At 47.0% G+C, this 21591-nt stretch overlaps 1 protein-coding gene across 2 annotated transcripts in view; it reads left to right on the forward strand.

The window, feature by feature from the left end:
* Positions 1 to 21591, forward strand: part of CCDC81 (coiled-coil domain containing 81) — a 43734-nt gene that overhangs the window by 10242 nt on the left and 11901 nt on the right. For both annotated transcript variants that reach the window (XM_087721063.1, XM_087721064.1), the window contains exons 7-9: positions 4754 to 4874; positions 11606 to 11726; positions 20169 to 20315. In XM_087721063.1, the coding sequence (XP_087577189.1) occupies positions 4754 to 4874; positions 11606 to 11726; positions 20169 to 20315 (389 nt within the window). The remainder of the gene's footprint in view (positions 1 to 4753; positions 4875 to 11605; positions 11727 to 20168; positions 20316 to 21591) is intronic.

Raw genomic sequence — 21591 nt, forward strand, 5'->3', positions numbered from 1 at the left:
ACACCAACAGACACTCCGAGCCAAAGATACGTTACGGCATTTAATTAACAGACAGACAGGTCCTTGGCAGCAAACCGGCACAGACAAGCTTGGGCAGCAATCCAGCACAGATAAGGCTTGACAGCAATCCAGCCTGCCAAGCTCACAATAATGTTCTCCGACATTAGTTCCTGCGTTGACTTCTGCAAGAGGGGCGTGTGCACAAGCAGTCCTTTTATAGTCTGGAGAGGAGCCTAATGACCACCAGCTGAGTGCAATTACATCCTGTACTTGCGCAACTGTTCCTGACACCTATTAGCTCTTCGGTGCCGGGCATCTAGGAACAACTCATTGCTGGCGTCCGGATCACTCTCCCTTGTCTCCTCCCCACTGGTCCAAGGCTCAGGTGCCTCCTGGTAGCCAACCAGCCTCTCTGCGCCCTGCTCGGAGTCGGAACCTTGTCCAGGGTCCTCCACATCCTCCAGAGCTGACTCATAGGGCCCCTCGCTGTCGGAGTCTGGTGGCAGCTCCAACGGCTCTTGCTGGGCCACAACACTCCACACTAAATTGGTGCTTGATATGAGTTAAAATAATTCAAGAGGGATTGGACTTCGACTGCTTGTGGGAATGTAACGATCCCAAGCTGATTTCTCTCTTGACTCCACCACCCTACCCCGTGACTCTGCTTATCCTCCTTCTGCGCTGAACATCCCCATAGAGTGGGGGAGGCAGATTGCCTTGTCAAAAGATAAAGGATGCAAAAATAGCCAACAGCATGCTCTTTTTCTGAGATCTGCTTAGAATTGGGCTGTAGAGAAAATCGAGTAGGTTGTTGTAAAATCTCTGAAAAACCGAAATCTTCAACTTAAATGTTCTGACACAGCTCTCCAAGCACAACAGACCCTCGTAAGTTAACTCAAAGATTCTTTGATTAGGAGCGCCAGGAGCCCCGGCAAAAAGTTTATCTCTCATCGCAGGCTAACAAGTCCGTCTGGCTGGAAGATGAATAGTTGTCTACCACATCTATTCATCTCCACCCCCTGCCTTTTATCCCCAGAGCCAGGGTAGGGCTTCGCTAGCAGTGGTGGCTTTTCATTCCCAAGGATCAGCCCACAGATTTCCACTGCTCTCCTTTCCTCTGCCTTCTGGGCCTCTGCACATCAGGCACTGGACACAGCTGTTCCTCCTCTTCCTCATCAGCCACCTCCAGACCTGAGGGCTGTTGACGCGCCATCTGGGCGCTGACTCCCCCTCCCTCTCTCTCCCTCTCTCCCTCTCCCTCTCTCTCTCTCTCTCTCTCTGCCAGCTCCATTCCCTCTTTCCCCTCCGAGCTGTCAGGTTGCCTTGATGCTGTCCCTGACTCCCACACCTCCTCCTTTTCTGATTCAGCTACTGGAGGGGCCAGTGGCCGACAGGCCACAACATAGGCCACAACACTAAATCAATAGACACATTAACTTAGAACCAGTATATGAACCAATAACCACCAATCCATGACAGAACCGACCTCCCTCACAGCCGCGGAATTCCGCGCTTCACAGGAACCAGTCAAAAGTCACAAGATCAAAACCAGTCTTGTGAATTAACCAGCCTTGTGATTCAGTCAAGTCTTGTGATTCCACATGTCACAAGACCAAGCGACCATCCAGGACCTATATAAACAAACAAGGCACTTCTCTCTCTCTCTCTCTCTCTCTCTCTCTCTCTCTCTCTCTCCCTCCCTCCCTCCCTCCCTCCCTCCCTCCCTCCCTCCCTCTCTCTCTCTCACACACACACACCAAAGATGTTACCTAGTTTGGTAAAGAAACATCCGGTAGCCAAGCAGTAAGCTCAGAGGACAAATCTTTGCCTAAATCTACAACTCGAGCTATGAACAGTCTTTACAATTTCTAACCTAAATCATGGCCGTGAGGCCGGGGCGACGAATAAGTGATCTCCCCATCCCTGTTCTGGTGTGCTCTTCTTTTTATTAGAAGATTAAAGGAAAAATAAAATATTTGAAATACTTCAGTTACCAAACATGCTGTTCTACTTAAGAGAATAAAATGCCACTAGAAGAGAATATACCGTATTTATCGGCGTATAACACGCACTGGCGTATAACACGCATTCCCCATTTTAACACAAAAATTTGAGTAAAAATTTTTTTCATTAAAAATAAATGACTTGGAAGCTCGGAACTTAATGTTGGATTAAAATTTATAACATTAGAACATGAATTATAACATTAACTCCTCTTAAAAGGCAAATATGAAATGAAAAAACACCTCTTTGAGCAAAAAAACTTAATCAGAATCACTGCTTTTTGGAAAACCAAAAAGTTTTCGGAGGGTCCTGAGGAGCAGCCTTTAAAACAGCAGCGCGGGCGGCTGCGGACTCACAGCTGATTGGGAGAATGCCGGCGCGTACACTTGGGACCAGAGAGCAGGCGGGCGGGAAGGTAAGCACCCGCAATGATGGAGAAAAAATACAGGCAGCGGGCGGCTCTCTGGCCGCTGCGAGCCGCTGCTGCTAGGATGGGGTTAAATCAGGCAGCGGGCGGCTCTCCAGCCGCCGCTTGTTCAATGATGGGGTTAAAGCGAACAGCAGGTGGCTGGAGAGCTGCCGCCACTGCTGCAATGTAGGGGTTATATCAGGCAGGGTAGCTGGAGAGCCGCCGACGCTGCCATGAAATGGATGCTGCACTTCTATGAGTATCATGGGCGCCGGTGAATCAGCTGGAGCAGGCAGTTTGGGACCCGGCGTATAACACGCAGTATCGGCGTATAACACGCAGGCAGGGTTTAAGCTTGCAATTTTAGTTTTAAAACTGCGTGTTATACGCCGATAAATACGGTATATAACTCAGGGTGGTTCTTGGTTCTCCGAGCTTGGTTGTTTCATTATCTCACTAGGTAACATCATCAAAGCTAGTGACTGTGGGGTTTGCACCCTGTTTATAAACTGTAACTTGCCCTGCCAATGTTTATAGGGGTGTGGTTTTCTCCTTGGTAGTTCTGTGATTAGGATATTGTTTTCTGCTTGTTTGTCTGGTGTTAATCCCTGCTTATCTGGGTATTGTCTACTGGAGGGGATGTGTACTAGTCTTAACAGACTGGAAAACTTTAAGCATCCAAACAAATTCAAATCCAAAAATGCTAGGGAATTCCTAGGAAATTGTCATCCAGGCAAATTAGCCACCAATACACATATGGAAATAAACCATATTTACAAATCAGTAGTGGGTTCCGGATCCTGTTTCCACCGGTACGGTGCAACGGGGCTGGGCGTCCACCACGTGAACGTGTGCAGCGTACACGCACACGTTTGCAGCGTGCGCATGTGTACATACCGTCTGCGTCGCTCTGTGATGCCTCCATGACATTCCAGCTGCTCGGTGGAGTGTCGCGCAGGTGCCGTATGCTCCATGCGCATGCTCGGAAACCCCAAAAACCTCAAATACTGGTAAGGAGTGCAGGCGGGCAGGTGGGCCCTCCGGAGCACCGTACAGAAACAGTACCTGGTGCTCCCGGCAGGCACCGGTACGCCCCTACTGGGGCGTACCGAGGCGTACCAGTCATAACCCACGGTTCAAAAGAGACAACAAAAAGCTAACAAGGAAACAAAAAAGACCAGAACATATCCTTTCCTACAGGCCTGTAATATGCTTTTTTAACCTTCCTTTAGGACCAGTGGTGTAATAAGATGACTTCGGATATTGGATTTAGAGGCCTTGAGCGTAAGGGTGATTTTAGGTGGCTGTCCTCTATTTTAATTCCTTTAACCCCGCCTTTTCTTATTTTGCTGAGGGAGTCCTAAACACTTGTCTCTGAAGTCCTCTTCTAATGACACTCTTTTGGCTGGCATTAGAAGAGAACCAGTGATGCTGAGAGACTCAGACAATATATGAATTTTAAAATAGAGTAGAATAACAGAGTTGAAAAGGACCTTGGAGGTCTTCTAGTCCAACCCCCTGCTTAGGCAGAAAACCTTATACAGTTTCAGACAAATGGTTATCCAACATCTTCTTAAAAACTTCCAGTGTTGGAGCTTTCACAACTTCTGGAGGCAACTTCTGTTCCACTGATTAATTGTTCTCACTGTCAGGAAATTTCTCCTTAGTTATAAGTTGATTCCCTTCATGATTAGTTTCTACCCATTGCTTCTTGTCCTGCCCTCAGGTGGTTTGGAAAGTAGCTTTGCTCCCTCCTCTTTGTGGAAGCCGCTGAGATAATGGAAGACTGCTATCATGTCTCCCCTAGTCCTTCTTTTAATCAAACTAGACATACCCAGTTCCTGCAACCGTTCCTCATATGTTTGAGCCTCCAGTCCCCTAATCATCTTTGTTGCTCTTCTCTGCACTCTTTCTAGAGTCTCCACATCTTTTTTACATCGTGGCGACCAAAACTGAATGCAGTATTCCAAGTGTGGCATTATAAAGTGGTATTAACACGTCACGTGATCGTGATTCTATCCCTCTGTTGATGCAGCCTAGAACTGTGTTGCAGCCCAGTTCCAAAACACCTGTTCCAGAGTGGGCCATCTTGGCATTGGTTGGGTTGGAAGAAAACTGGGTTAAAAGAGAAAATCATTTAGAGGTGTTGTGGGCAGACTGTAGAAGAAAAGCTTGCTTTGGACTCCCAAGTTCTCATCCTTGTTTCATCTCTGTGTTCCTTAGAGCTAGAAGATCCTCAGAAAAGGATGAAAAATTATCCATGGTTAGCTTGAAAGCTCTTTCATTGACAACTTGCAGTTGTGTCCTAAAGCTCTCAGATAACCTCTGCTTTATTTACAGAAAATATGATCTCCAAACGCTTTCTCTCCCGTCAAGCAATTTTTCCAGCCAAAGTGACCGGGATAAGTTTGACTGATGAACTCGAGAAAAACCTGAAGCCCAAACCACCACCTTCTTCAAAGTGAGTTCTTAAATCTGAGAGCATTGCTGTGACTTTTTTCTTTAAAAAAAATATTGCTGGATATCTTATTTTTTCTCATTAAAAGTCAATTTTGCTAGCTCCATCACTTTTCCCATCCATTCTTCTGTTGGAGGATTGTTGCATTTTCCCACCTCTATACATAAATAATTCTTGATGTAGGCACCAGTGAGACGTCTCAAAGTCATTATGTCCTGGCTTATGAAACAACCTTGCACTGTGAGAAGTCCCCAGATGACCTAATTAATTTACGAGCCTCGAGACAAAGTTCAACATAAATCCATTCATTTATTTGGATCGACATTCTGGCATGTTCTTCTGTGGAGCCGAAACTGATTTCCACTTAATTGCATTTGAACTTTACCCCTCCATCCCCTCCCTTCTGTCTGTGTCATAAATCATACCCACCAACTAGGTTGTAGAAATAGGAGATCCGACTCTCCCCGAAGGTATGCATGGAATCCTCCCTCCAATGCCAACCCGCTAATAGTCAATGCAACGCTTTACAAGTTGACACACTGATTCTTTAAGTGAATATAAAGATAAAACCAGAGATTTTTCGTTGGATTTGATGGAAAAAGACTTGGAATTTTTTTTGAATCTTTGATGTTATATACCGTATTTTTTGGAGTATAAGACACTTCAGACTATAAGACGCACCTAACTTTTGGGGGGAGGAAAACAAGAAAAAAAACCTGCTCTGCCTCCCAGCATCCATCTGGTATTCATCTGGCCCGTTTGCCTGTTTGCCGCCGCGCATTCACAGCTGCTGTGGCCCGTTCATTGCCACCCATTCGCCACCCGCCGCTTGTTTGCCGCCATCGCTGCCCATTCGCCGCAACAACACGTTCCGTGCGGCCCATTTTCTGCTTCCGCAGCCCGTTCAACCCAGCCAGTTCGCTGTGCCGTGGCCCGCTCGCCACAACCCATTCACCTCAGCCCGTTTGCCACCACTGCGGCCTGTTTGCCACCACTCATTCGCCACCGCCTATTTACCGCCACCGTCACCCTTTCGCCACCATGGCCTATTCTACAACAGCTGATGGGCGCCGCACCAACCCCTTCACCCCGCCACAACATTTGCTATATAAGACACATTGAAATTTTCACCCATTTTTAGGGGGAGAAATGCGTCTCCGAAAAATACGGTATGTTGATGGCAAGAAGTTTACTTTAGGCACAAAAATGGAATGACTCTTCTATTCCCACCATGTATGAATGTCTGCAAAAGTTGATGGAGTTAGCAGAGATTGCCAAATCGATTGCTCTGATCAAAGAAAAGAACATAATTAATTATTTTTTTGTTCTACTTGGAAACCATTTCTGGATTTTGTGCTTGAGGTGGAAAAAAAATAAAATTTTGATTTGGGGTTTTGCTGATTAGATAGGCTTGTTATTATAGAAATGGCTAGTTTATATTAATTTATATTATTATATAAAATTAAAAAGTTGAGGTTTGATATTATTCTCTTATTCTACTGCACCCGCAGGAATTGGGAATCAATGCCTTATCTTTCTTTTTTCCCTTCGCCCGACACATTTCCCTTCCCTTTTATCTCCCCCATTTTCCTATTTTTTTCTTCTGTATTTTGGTACTTTATATTATATTTGGATAAACTAATAAATTTTTGAATAATAAAAAAGAAAACAACCGTGGACTGAGAGATGCTATTGCTTCTCATCCTTTCTGGCCTGGTGGTCACATTATTTTGATTATTTTATATTTTATTTAAGATGGCAAAAAGACAGGAAGAGAGAGATTTAAAAGTGAGGAAATAGCATCAATGTGTTAAAAAAGAATTAGCTCTGATTGGTTCAGCCATCCTAGTCAGATCCTGGTTGATCAGACAGATGAGGCTCGGAGTCACATATTTCACCTTGCATAATTCATTATCCTTCATTGCTTTTCAATTCAAGTTTGGTAGTGATTAGTATTATTAATGAAGTCCACCTGAACTCTATCCTTCCTCTTCATTGCAAGCAATTATTGAGCCAATGTCTTGTGCACCGCTTGGCTTTTAAATATTTTAGAGGATCGTCTTGAGTAACGGAGCTTGCCAACTGTTGATCTTTTGACTGTTGGAAACTATCTCTAAAAACCTGACTTGCAGGCCATTCAATATCTAGGGACACCTTGGTGTTTCGTTTGAAGCACACCTTTCTAAAAGGAGATAAAAGGTAAAGGTTTCTTGGTCAGTCCTGTCCTGTTCTACGTGACCCGACAAATGCGCGAACGACAAAAGCGTGCCGACAAAACCGCGGTGCTAAAACCACGATGTCAAAAGCGCGCCGACAACAGCGCGCCGACAGAAGCGCGATTTAAGTTAAGGTAAGGTTTAGGGTTAGGTTTAGGGTTAGGTTTAGGGTTAGGTTTAGGGTTAGGTTTAGGGTTTGGTTTAGGGTTAGGGTTACAGCGCGCTTCTGTCAGCGCGCTGTTGTCGGCGCGCTTCAGCGCTCATTCGTCAGCGCAGTTTTGTCGGCGCGGTTTTGTCACCGCGGTTTAGTCAGGCGCGCTTTTGTCGTTCGCGCATTTGTGGTGGAACCCTGTTCTAGGGTATGGTGCTCTTCTCCGTTTCTTGGCCGAGGAAGCCATCGTTGTCAGAAGACATTTTCCATGGTCATGTGGACAGCATGGCTGTCCGCCAAAGTTGCACGGAACGCTGTTACCTTCCCGCCAAAGTGGTACCTATTACAGGTAGTCCTTGACTTACAACTCATGTCATTGTAATGTTGAACGCTCACTAAATGCACCATTCATGTTATAATCGAGGTCTACCTGTAATCTCGCATTTGCATCAGGGGTGAGATTTAGCCGGTTTGGACTGGTTTGGGTGAACCGGGTGTTAATTTTAATCTGGTTCGCCAAACTGGTAGTTACAAGGACCGCTCACCCCACCCACCCCACCCCGCCCCTCCCAGGAGTCTCCACACGGCCTGTTCATTGTGCCAGGTAAGTGCAGGGCCTGCGCAGAGGCACTGGGAGGGCGAAAAATGGGCCTACCGGAAATAGCTGGTTTCTGACCTTCGGAGGCTGTTTTCGCCCTCCCAGAGGCTCGAGGAAAGCATCCGGAGCCTAGGGATGGTGAAAACAACCTCCCGTTACCATGGTGAAGGAAACTGACTAGGCTACACCCCATGGCCACGCCCACCCAGCAATCGGGCAGAGAACCGGTTGCTAAATTTTTTCAACCCCACTCTTGATTTGCTTGCTTTCAAACTGCAATGTTGGCAGGACCTGGATACGTAATAGGAGCTCACCCCGTTGTGCGGGGCTCGGGTTTCAAACCCAAACTGTCAGCTGCCCAGCTGCCAAGCTCACTGTCTTTAACCGCGGAGCCATTACACCAGTGGTGGGTTCCTACCGGTTCAGCGACCTGGGTTGCTGGAACCAGCAGCGGCTCAGGCCTGCCATGCCTCCGAACTGATTCTCCGGGCGGTGCCATAGGCGGCGCCATTTTGTTTTTTTGCTTCTGGACATGCCCAGAACAATTTTTACTGTAGTGTGCATGCATGCGCCACGCACCTACGAGCAAACAGGCAATAGTGCCTGCCGGAACCCACCCCTGCATCACACCCCCTTTTAAAAGGAGGAGTGAAGTGGAAATAGACCAAATCCATTTCCATTCTTTGTACGTGGGAACTAGGGGTGGGATTCAGCCAGTTCGCACCTATTCGGGAGAACCGGTTGTTAACTTTCTAAGCAATTTAGAGAACCGGTTGTTGGAAGAAATCTCCTTTTGTTTTTTCCCCACTTTACAGGGCTAATCCTGTAAGGAAGGCAGGAAGGAAACATTCTGGTGTTGTTTCTAGCCTAATCTTTATTGCCCTGCTTACAGAAGCTGCCTCTCCGGTTAACCCTTATTACTTTGTAACAGCTCAGGCGAAGCGCTCATCGACCTGAGTGATGTTGAGTTGGCTACGCCCACACAGTCACATGGCCACCGAGCCACGCCTACCCAGCTGGTCATTAGGGCAGAGAACCGTTTGTTAAATTATTTGAATCCCACCACTGGTGGGAACAGTTCTCACTTCATGTGGAGCCATCTTTTTTTTCCAAACAAATAATTTTGGGTCCCCATATTTACAGGCCTCTGGAATCCCCCAAGGCTGGGCTGCTAAATTGGATAGCAATAGCAATAGCAGTTAGACTTATATACCGCTTCATAGGGCTTTCAGCCCTCTCTAAGCGGTTTACAGAATCAGCATATTGCCCCCACAGTCTGGGTCCTCATTTCACCCACCTCGGAAGGATGGAAGGCTGAGTCAACCTTGAGCCGGTGAGATTAGAACCGCTGAACTGCAGATAACAGTCAGCTGAAGTGGCCTACAGTACTGCACCCTAACCACTGCGCCACCTCGGCTCTTTGGATGGTGAAGGGGCAAAGAACAGCGGTCAGATGTGCCAAGGATTAGGCCACATTTTGGGGACAATAGTTAGTATAAAAAGTGTACATTAAAAATATGATCTCTGGATCAAAATTGCTTGCCTTCTGAGACTTGCACCATGGGAGTAAACACTCCTTGAGTGCTGAAAACTTATCGGGGTGGCATGCTAAGAAATATAGGTAGTCCTCAGTTTATGACTGTGATAGAATCTGGCAACTATGGTCCTGTTATGACAATCTTTGGGACATCACCTGAATAGATCCAAATGTACCACCTTTTTGTGATAGGGATTAAATGAATGCTGTGGTCATTCAGCATTGTTTGCTATGGGCATTTCCCCCACCTCCCCCCAAAAAAACAGGTAGTGAAAGCCAGCTTCTGGAACAAATGGTGTCAATTGTAGTCATGTGACAGTGGGTCACTGCAACATCTGTCAATGTGGGCCAGTTGCTGAGCACTCAAAATATGATCACATGACCTTGGGTGGTGGTGGTGAGACAACTTCAGGACCAGGTGGTAAATACCTACGGCAGATCCATCATAACGTTGAATGGTCACTAAATGACCAGTCATAAATTGAATTCTTATCTATAGTGTCCTGTAGCGTGACGGAATTGTAGGAGAGGATGCAGAGGTGGAAGGCGGAGTTAAATGCATAATCAGTGTAGAGTCTTTGCGTTGCCACAAGAGACCCAAATCCAGTAACATGTGTAAATATCTGAGTTAAATACTATGGCAGAAGATATAAGATTGTTTTGTTATTGGAAAGATGTAGGCTGATAGATGGAAGAATATAACTTAAAACTAGTTAAACTTAGTGAAACTTAGTAATAATAGATATAACTAAATAAATAATTGATAATGATAATAATGTATACAATGTGTAGTGTTATGATAAGTAATAATTGGATATGAATATTGAATGATACCCATGAAAGGAAGATTAGAAATCCCTTTGGATTTTATAGAAAAGTCAATAAAAAAAGAATCAAGCTAGATACAGTTAAGTTTTGATTATTACGGGTAAAATGTTATGATACAGGATATAGTTAAATAAAGGAGGGATAATGATAGCAATAGCAATAGCAGTTCGACTTATATACCGCTTCATAGGGCTTTCATAGGAGCCAAGGTGGCGCAGTGGTTAAATGCAGCACTGCAGGCTACTGCTAGATCAGCAGGTCAGCGGTTCAAATCTCACCGGCTCAGGGTTGACTCAGCCTTCCATCCTTCCAAGGTGGGTAAAATGAGGACCCAGATTGTTGGGGGCAATATGCTGACTCTCTGTAAACCGCTTAGAGAGGCCTGAAAGGCCTATGAAGCGGTATATAAGTCTACTGCTATTGCTATTGCTATTGCTATTGCTTTCAGCCCTCTCTAAGCGGTTTACAGAGTCAGCATATCACCCCCAACAACAATCCGGCTCCTCATTTTACCCACCTCGGAAGGATGGAAGGCTGAGTCAACCCTGAGCCGGTGAGATTTGAACCGCCGAACTGCAGAACTGCAGTCAGCTGAAGTAGCCTGCAGTGCTGCCTTTAACCACTGCGCCACCTCGGCTCTCAACTTATATACATATACATGAATATAATATAAGGAAACTAGATGAAAACTGCTAACAGCGATTTGGAAAGGAGGATTAGAAAAGTCTGTTTTTAAATATTAAGGATGTTTAGCTAGAATAGGACATAAGGATTCAGTGTTATTGGAGGATTTTAGAAATATTAAATCAAATGCCAGTATGTGGTTATGTATTAAATTTTGGTATAGTTTATGATGAAGGATGTTTAAATAATTATAGTCAAACATAAATGGAGGTATAAGAGTAACATGTGTAAATATTTGAGTTAAAATACTTGAGTTAATATGAATTATGCTTGGTGACTGTGGAAGAGATGCATGAAAACCTTTTGTAACCAACTGATACATTTTCTACAGTATGTATAAGATTTTTTAATGTTGTTTCTTATGTTTAAAAATAAAAAAAAATGCAAAAAAGAGAGACCCAAATCCAGCTCCATTGACTCTTATCCAGCACTGATTTAATGCTGATCATCAGTTGACTAGATTAATAATGACAGGTGCAAAGAATCCGGATTGTGTGTTGTGTTCAAGCACAAAGGATTTATTATTCCAGCCTATATGCAAGAATCTGGTCAACTAACAGTCTCTTGTTGGTGTTGGGTCTCTTTTGGCAAGACTCTAAACTATGACACATGTAACTCCACCTTCCCGCTCTGCCTGCTCTTCTCCGACATCAACTGTGGCAAACTTTAAACTCTATGCTCTTTGTTGCACACTCATACCCTGCCTATTGTGTTCTGCAGGCAACCAACACCCGTTCCGGATGCCTTGAAGATAGAACAGGAAGTGAGCCGTATCCAAACTCCTGCCCCCAGATCGCAGACTTCATCCCCAATTTGTGATGAGCATGGTAGGGCAGGACAGGTATCAGATGTAGTTCATTTTGTATTTTTAGCTATACAGTAGCTTTGTGCAGCTATAACAATTCTGGAAATGATGTTTGCTACTAGATAGAACTGGGCTGTTGGGGATCTCTGGGCCATGATTGGCTCTTGGTCCATCATTCCCTACAATTAGTTAGCCAATGAAAAATGATTCTGTGCTCCAGCCAATAACAACAACAACAACAACAACTACTACTACTACTACTACTACTACTACTACTACTACTACTACTGCTACTATTGCTGCTGCTGCTGCTGCTGCTACTACTACTACTTCTTCTTCTTCTTCTTCTTCTTCTTCTTCTTCTTCTTCTTCTTCTTCTTCTTCTTCTTCTTCTTCTTCTTCTTCTTCTTCTTCTTCTTCTTCTTCTTCACCATCATTAAGATTTAAGATTTTAAGATTTAGTTTATTTGTATGCCGCCCTTCTCCGGGAAGGACTCAGGGCGGCGAACAACTCAAAAGGGGAAAAGGGGATACAAACACAATAATGTAATTAAAATACACAAGAGTCATACAACCATACCAGTCGAGAGGGGAGGGGAACTCATCAACCCCAGGCCTGCCGGCACAGCCAGGTTTTGACGGCTTTCCGGAAGGCCTGGAGAGAGGTGAGGGTCCGAATCTCCGCGGGGAGTTCATTCCAAAGGGCTGGAGCTGCTACAGAGAAGGCCCTCCCCCGGGTGGTAGCCAGATGGCATTGGCTGGTAGACGGAACCCGGAGGAGGCCGACCCTGTGCGATCTAACGGGTCTATGGGAGGTAATTGGCAGCAGGCGGTCTCTCAAGTACCCAGGTATCATCATCATCATCACCACCATCATCATCACCACCACCATCATCATCATCTTTTAACGACCCTATAATCCCTTGTGGGGTGGAATCTGGGCAACTGAATGCAGCTAGCAGAGTGTTTAATGGCTGGATGCCTTTCCTGTTGCCAATGCAGAGTTTTGTTCAGTGGATATATTCTCATTATGCCCAGGGAGAAAAATATCTGCCTCTACCTAGGATCGAACTCCCAGCCTCCTGATTGTGAGGCGAGAGCTCCACCTCTAAACCACCGCACCACTCAGCCAATTTTATTTAATAGCCTTCTTTTATTAATTTTTGTAAACAAGACGGTGAACATATCTAACAAACCTTTCTCTCTCTATTTCCCCTATAATAGCAACCCTGTGAGGTGACGTGAGCTAAGAGAGAGGGACTGACCCAGAGTCACCCAGCTGGTTTTCATGCCTAAAGTGGGACTAGAACTCACCATCTCCTGGGGATTGGCCCAAAGTCACCCAGCTGGTTTCCATGCCTAAAGTGGGACTAGAACTCCCCATCTCCTGGGGATTGGCCCAAAGTCACCCAGCTGGCTTTCATGCCTAAAGTGGGACTAGAACTCCCCATCTCCTGGGGATTGGCTCAAAGTCACCCAGCTGGTTTTCATGCCTAAAGTGGGACTAGAACTCACCATCTCCTGGGGATTGGCCCAAAGTCACCCAGCTGGCTTTCATGCCTAAAGTGGGACTATAACTCACCATCTCCTGGGGATTGATGCACAGTGACCAACCAGCTTTCATGCCTAAGGCAGGACTAGAATCACCATCTCTTGGTGATTGGCCCGAGTCCTCCAACTGGCTATTATACCTAAGGCAGGACTAGAACTCACCATCTCTCAGTCCTCATATCTAGACCCACTTTTCCATCCACCCAATATTTATATGAAAAAAATGAATAGAATAACCTGGTCCTCTCATGCAGGTGATTTACTGTCAGAGTTTGTTGCAGAAAAGTCAAATCCAGAAGGCACACACAGATAACTGATTCAGCTGGATTCCTCAACTTCTTTATTTACATAATAACAGATGAATAAATGTACAATACCAATATAGCTTCTCTCCAACGTAATAGTAGTTACAAGCAAACACAAGCAGGAGAAAACAGTTTCATCTCAGAGTTCAGAGCACACAGAGTAGTTTCAGTTTCGATTCTCAGCACAGACTTGGATCTGTTTTAATTCCACTAGCTGGCTTAGTTGCGATGCCTATTCTTTGGCTGACCTTGTTACCATCTCTCTCCCAGTCATGAATATTCTAACGTTTACTTATAGCAGTGAGGATTTCTTTTAATTGTTTATAGTTCGGAATCTGTCAGTTTTCTCCCTTTCTATGGAAGAAGATATACCATATATTCCGCCGTCTAACCCCCCACTTTCAGGTGCCCATGAGCCAGCTGAAGGCCTCTGTGCTGCCGGGCTTTCGTAGTTTGAGCTCAGCGCCTTCCTCCTCCAGACCTTACTAAGCCATCCCAGCGCTCATCCATGTGCCCAGGCGAGGAGCACCAAGGTTATCGATTGAAAGGCTGGTCTCTGCGCTGGCGTCGTCATGGCTTTTTGCTTAGCGGCGTTGCTTTTTCTTTTGTTTTTTTGGTATGGCCTTTCTTATACCCGGCGTATAAGATGACCCCCGATTTTTGTAATAATTTTTTGGGGTTAAAAAGTCATTTTATATGCCGGAAAATGCGGTAGTGTCAGTCCAGATTAAGAAACCAGTGCCATACGGTAGGTCAGGACTATTTTTTATTGTAACAGATAGTAATAGAATCTTGGAACTTTGAATATGCTTTCCCTTCCCTCACTGATTTTCTTAGTCTGAGATCAAGCCCCGCTTATCTAATTATTTTTTTAAAGTTTTTTTTCCCAAAACAAACACAACACATAAAATCTTCCTTTCTTACATACTGTAGAAAGTGTATCAGTTGGTTACAAAAGACTTTCGTGCATCTCTTCCACAGTCATCAAGCATAATTCATATTAACTCAAGTATTTTAACTCAGATATTTATACATGTTACCGTCATCATACCTCCATTTTCATTTGACTATAGTTGTTTAAACGTCCTTCATCATAAAATATACCAAGATTTAATACATAACCACATACTGGCATACAGGTCGGAGGAGCCGAAGTCGTGATGACACGACGTGCGATCTCAATGCTCTGAGATCGCAGTCAACACTTTTGTCTCTGGGTGGTCCAAACGGACCTAAACCATCCCGTAGAAACGGTGAACGGGAAGAATACATCTTGCTGATCACAGGGACATCGCAAAGTCCCTGATTGATCCAAGAGAAGTTCTTCAAGCCGGTGACAAAAAATCCAGCCAAATGGCTGATGAGGTCGGGGCGGCTCCAAAACGGAAGGATACGGAAAGAGAAAGTGTTTTCAGCTGGTGAGGAATTTTTACTGTTTTAAAAGTGATTGCCTATAAAAAAACTTAAAATTAATTTAAATTGAAGAACAGAAGAAATAAGCGGCAGAATTAAATTTGGACTGGTTTTGAACAGTGGGTTATCTTACTTTTTAAATCCTATCATTCCTGCTTATCTAATTATTGTCTGGGTACTGGCTCTTTCTCCTGTCTTTCAAGGCCATTCCCTTTACAGGTAGCCTGTTCTGATTCATCGTTCCTTCCCTTCAGCATGCAATCAGATGCAAGTAGAAACAAAACAAAAAGTTCGGTCTGGTTTTGCGCATGCGCGAGAACGGGAATGGCCGCCGAGCTCTAACGCTCCGGCTACCGAAAAGAAACAGCGAAAAATTCCAGGCGACGAGGACCCCGAATATGACAACAGAGGGGTCCTCGCAAACGATCAGCTGTCAGGCTTCCAGGGAAGGTAACTTTCTGAGGAGGGGGCTACCTTCGGGTGGTCCCGGGACGGCGTTACCTCCCTCGGTGACTTTTCTTCCGATCAGCTGGGCGGCGGCGGTGGCGGCGTTGCGCGAGCGGCGGCGGCTTCGGCCCCGCTGCCTCAGGAGGCTGCCCCGCTGCCTTGGGAGGCTGGATCCGGACTTTGAAGTGCCTGTTTGGTTTGGAGGTTTATTTTTCCACCCTCACCGTAATCCTGGTGCCTGGCATTACGGCCCTATTGACGGCTCCCTCTTGAACAGCTGGGTGGCGGTGGTGGCGGCGTTGCATGAGCGGCGGTGGCTTTGGCCCCGCTGTCCCAAGAGGCTGCCCCGCTACCCTGGGGGGCTTGATCCGTGCCCTGATCAGAGGGTAAGGAGCTGCATGGAAGTGCCTGTTCGGTCTGGAGGACTTGGTTTCTATCCCCACCACAATTCTACTGTTTTGTATTGCGGCCCTGTTGACTGCTTTTTCTCCCCTTGGTACGACATCTCCTTTGGGTTCTACTGCTGCTTTCACTGGGCCTTGCAACGTTTTATCTACCATCTATCTTCCTGGATTGTGATCCCAGGACTGCAACAACAAACTTTTTATTGTGTTGGGTACCATCTGCTGCTGTTGCTGCCTCAGGAGTGCCACGTCAGGCAAAACTGTCTACCAGACCATCTTGTATTGGACACCATTACTCCGGAAAGGCAGCATATGTGGTCCTCTGACTCCCTCCAGTGGCCATTACTGGCGCTTCCTCTAGTTCTTGGCTGGTTTCATCATTTTTACCATCTCTACCGCCTTCTTAATTATCACCTACCCACTCCACTTACAATTACATCCATAATTACATCTGTCGGGCCTCTGCACATACGAACTAACTGCTTCCAGCTGGTTAATATTATCTTTTATCGTCCAAGGGAAACCATCTTAACTGCCCAGACTTTGCCTTTACTGACACTATTGATAAATCGGACTTTAACAGCTTTAACAATTTCTTCTAATCGCCTGGACTTTTTGGGACCTTCCCAAATACATAAGAAGGGACGAAGGCTACTCCCCCTTCTATATATACTCTTTTATAAGATCTACGGACGCTGCGCAAACTTTTAAATGGTATGGTGAGTGCATGGGATTGAATGTGTGAATTGGATGATCCCACTTTTTATTACCCTATGACTCTTGTATTTTATGTGTTTTAATTATCACGTGGGGACTGCTTGAGTGTATAAATGAGTGTGCTTGATTCGGAGGACCTGCCGGGAGTTGCGGGGGCTATGGGGGTGGCTGAGGGGGCTAAAGACACGGGAGAGGGTCGGGGTATTGCGGTCGTGACAGGGAGGGGCAGATACGGCGGGGACTCTAGGGCAGGCCATTACCGGGGAAGGAGGGTTCGCTACATCACAGAGATCCCTCCTTCCGGCCCTAGGAGTCCCACTCCAAGACCAGATGGTGTAAGTAATCAGGACCCTGGTCTCAGGCTGTTGTCGCTAAATGCCAGGTCTGTTGTACATAAAGCACCTCTCGTCCGGGACTTAATTTTAGACGAGAGGGCAGACCTGGCATGTATTACTGAGACCTGGCTGGGCCCAGAGGGAGGAGTCCCCCTTGTAGAACTGTGCCCAGAAGGATTTCAGGTGCTGCATCAGCCGAGAGCCCAGGGAAGGGGTGGGGGTGTGGCCGTTGTTATCCGGGAGTCGTTAGTTCCTCGTAGGGTCCCTGCTCCGGAGATTGTCGGGTGTGAGTCTTTGCTGTTAAAGTTGGACCTCAAGGGTCAAGTGGGTTTGCTGCTAACGTACCTGCCTCCCAACAGCGTTGCAGCAGCCCTCCCCTCGCTCCTCGAGTCAGTAGCCGAGCTGGCAGTTGAGTTCCCTAGGCTGATGGTCCTGGGGGACTTTAATCTGCCGACGCTCGGTGAAAACTCTGATGGGGCGCAGGAGTTCATGGCTTCCATGACAGCCATGGGCTTGACTCAAGTAATCCGAGGCCCAACCCATTCGGCGGGACACATGCTTGACCTTGTATTTCTCTCGGAGCAGTGGATGTGTGATCTTGGTCTGAGGGGGAGTGACATCGTACCCCTGTCGTGGTCAGACCATTGCCTACTGAGGCTCGACTTCCGGAGGCCAAACCCCCACTGTAGGGAGGAGGAACCGACCAGGTGGTTCCGCCCCAGGCGTCTTATGGAGCCAGTAAGGTTCCAGACAGAGCTTGGGGTTATTCCTGATACTCTCACCCACAGTCCGGTAGAGACTCTGGCTGCTGCGTGGCACTCGGCAGCGTCAGAGGCCCTCGACCGGATTGCGCCACTGCGGCCCCTCCGAGGCAGCGGATCCCGGAGACCACCTTGGTTCACCGAGGAGCTCCGGGAGATGAAGCGCCGGAGGAGATGCCTAGAGCACCGTTGGAGGTCCGATAAGTCCGCATCGAACCGAGCAATGGTAACCACCTGCACCAGGGAATATACTAGGGCACTTAGGGCAGCTAAAAGATCACATATAGCCTCCCTGGTTGCGTCCGCTGAGTCCCGTCCAGCCGCCCTGTTTAGGATAACCCGCTCCCTGTTGAATAAAAGGGAGGCGGGGGAACCCTTGCAGGGCAGAGCTGAAGAATATGCCCAATTCTTAGCGGACAAAATTGCTCGGTTTCGGACGGACTTGGACTCCACATCTGCAGTTCCAGCCGAGACTCAGAGGGACCAAGTTCAACAGCTCTGGGTTGAGTTTCAGGAGGTTACCCCCGGGGATGTGGACAAGGCCATGAGAGCTGTGAGTTCCTCCACCTGTGCTTTGGATCCGTGTCCCTCATGGCTGGTTTCTAACTGCAGTGAGGTGACACGAGGCTGGATCCAGGCGGTTGTAACCGCCTCCCTTCGGGAGGGGAACTTCCCCGCCGCACTGAAGGCGGCGGTGGTGAGACCCCTCCTGAAGAAGTCATCCCTAGATCCAGCTGTCCTTAATAACTACCGCCCGGTCTCCAACCTCCCCTTTCTGGGGAAGGTTGTTGAGAAGGTGGTGGCCTTCCAGCTCCAACGGTCCTTGGAGGAAGCAGACTATCTAGACCCCTTCCAGTCAGGCTTCAGACCCGGTTACAGCACTGAAACCGCCTTGGTCGCATTGATGGATGATCTCTGGAGAGCCAGAGATGAAGGACATCCCTCCATCCTGGTCCTCCTTGACCTCTCAGCGGCTTTCGATACCATCGACCATGGTATCCTTCTGCGAAGACTGCGGGAGGTGGGAGTGGGAGGCACCGTGTTACGGTGGTTCTCCTCCTACCTCTCGGACAGGTCGCAGTCGGTGTTAGTGGGAGGGCAGAGATCGTCCCCAAGGCCCCTAAAATATGGGGTGCCGCAGGGTTCGGTCTTATCCCCCCTACTATTTAACATTTACATGAAACCGCTGGGAGAGATCATCCGTAGGCACGGGATTAGATACCATCAATATGCGGACGATACTCAATTGTATCTGTCCGCCCCGTGCCAAATCAATGAAGCGGTTGACGTAATGGACCGGGGACTCGAAGCCGTCATGGACTGGATGAGGATTAACAAGCTTGTGCTCAACCCAGAAAAGACCGAGTGGCTGTTGTGTTTTCCTCCCAAAAATTCGGCCATTAATCCAACACTCAGGCTGGGGGGTCAAATTCTACACCCCTCAGAGAGGGTTCGCAACTTGGGAGTCCTCCTGGATCCACAGCTGTCATTCGACCATCATATAGCGGCTGTGACCAGGGGGGCATTCGCCCAGGTACGCCTGGTGCGCCAGTTGCGACCCTACCTGAACCGGGAGGCTCTCACAACAGTCACTCGGGCCCTCGTGATCTCTAGGCTGGAATACTGCAATGTGCTCTACATGGGGCTGCCCTTGAGGAACATCCGGCGACTTCAGCTAGTACAGAACGCAGCCGCGCGAGTGATCGCGGGTGCACCCCGATTCACCCGCATTACACCTATCCTCCGCGAGCTGCGCTGGCTACCTGTCGATCTCCGGATGCGCTTCAAGGTGCTATTGACCACCCATAAAGCCCTACATGGCAGTGGATCTGGATACTTGAGAGACCGCCTTCTGCCAATTACCTCCCTACGGCCTATAAGATCTCATAGATTAGGCCTCCTCCGCATTCCATCGGCCAGCCAATGCCGGCTGGCAACCACAAGGAGGAGGGCCTTCTCAGTAGCGGCCCCGACCCTTTGGAACGAGCTCCCCGTAGAGATCCGTACCCTCACCACCGTCCAGGCCTTCCGCACAGCCTTGAAGAACTGGCTCGCCCGTCAGGCCTGGGGATAAGGACCATTACCCCGCCCGAATGTTGTATGCATGTTGCGTATTATTTTATTATGTGTTGTTGTCTTAGTATTGTATTGTATTGTATTCCCCTCTCCCTGGTTTCTGTGAGCCGCCCTGAGTCCCCTCAGGGAAAAGGGCGGCCTACAAATAAAATCAATTCCAATTCCAATTCCAAAACAAAAAGTTCTCAATTGCATTCAGAGCAGGGGTGTCAAATTGGTGGCCCATGGGCTGGATGCATTGCGCGCAGGCCATTCCCACCCCAGCTCTGTGATAGGAAAAACATCATGAAACTTCACGTGATGGCATTGTGACGCCACGAATTTGACACCCGTGATTTAGAGGATTTTGATCGATGGATTAGATTTTGTTACAAATGTGTGAAACAAGAGGTTTGCCCTCTGCTGTACAATTAGAATAGCAGCCGTTGGGTATAGAGTTTATTATATTCTTTGCCTTGTGTGCCTCCAGGAGATGTGCTATCTATGCATGCAGCGTGCTCAGAGGAATATTCCTGTCTACTTGGGTGAGGAAAAAAGAAGGAAGGAAAAAATAGAAGACTGCATCCTGGCCCAGTATCAAGCCATAAAAGATCACGAAGCCCTTCAGAAAGAACTGGTATTAGGACTGGAAACATTTTTATTTTTTCTTTCTTTCTAAAAAAGCAGGACTTTTGGAACTAAAAGGGCAACGTTCATTTTATTCATGACAAATTCGCATCAGTGGTAGGTTCCTACCGGTTGACTGAACCGGTAGTAACTTGGCAGCATGGGTCGCTGGAACCGACAGTGACCCAGGCCTGCCACGCTCCCGAACTGGTTGTCCTGCAGCGCCGTAGGGACTGCTATCTTGTTTTTGGCTTCTGCGCATGCGCAGAGCAATTTTCGCTTCAATGGGATAAACCAGACTCCCTTAACAACAGCGTTACTAACTTTGCAATTGCAATGAAGCACCGAACAACTTGGCAGGAAGGTTTGCAAAAGGTGGCAAAACTCACTTAACAAATGTCTCACTTCCCACCACAATTGAGCCCAAGATTTTTCTTTGCCAATTTTTATTTTATTTTTTATTCTCTTACATACCATTTTAAGTATACAGTCACATAATTGTTATTCTTCTTTACATTTGTCATTCTTATACATTTGTTATTTCATTTAATAGGTTATAATATACAGTTTGGGTTGCTTTATTTACCATCCCCTCCTCCTGTTGTAAACACTACCTTATTTTCCCTTTCTTTTCTCCCTTCCTCCCTTCTCTACTTCCTTCCTTCCTCCTCTCCTTCCCCTTCTTTCTTCCCCTCCCTTTCTCCTACTCCTACGCTTCCCCTTCCTACCCTCTAGCCTTCTCTTTCTCTCCCTTCCACCCTCCTCTCCTTCCCCTTCCTTCTTTTCTTCCCTTTCTCCTACTCCTATTCTTCCTCTTCCCATTCCTACCCTCTCTTTCTCTTTCTCTCCCTCCCTCCTCTCCTTCCCCTTCCTTCCTCCTCTCCTTCCCTTTCCTTCCTCCTTTACCTCTCCCCTACTCCTACTCTTCCCCTTCCTACCCCCTCTCCTTCTCTTTCTCTCCCTTCCTTCCTCCTCTTAATCCCCTTCCTTCTTCCCTTCCCTTTCTCCTACTCCTCTTCCTCTTCCCCTTCCTACCCTCTCTCCTTCTCTTTCTCTCCCTTCCATCCGCCTCTCCTTACCTCTTTCTTATTTCCCCCGTCTTCCTTTCATTCTCTCCTCCTCTCTCCCGGTAGGCGTCTCTTTCAAATCTCAGTTTATGTTTCCTTGGGATGGTATTTCTGCAAACCCAGATATAATTTGGTATCATTTTTTATTCCCTTACCTTTGCTAATCTGTCCTAACTATTGAGCCCAAGGTTTATGTTGTGAAGTTGAGAACTACCTTTA

This window comes from Thamnophis sirtalis, unplaced genomic scaffold (assembly GCF_051295495.1).
Source record: "Thamnophis sirtalis isolate CommonGarterSnake01/CBP01778 unplaced genomic scaffold, rThaSir2_p1.2 scaffold_8, whole genome shotgun sequence".
Taxonomy (NCBI): Eukaryota; Metazoa; Chordata; class Lepidosauria; order Squamata; family Natricidae; genus Thamnophis; species Thamnophis sirtalis.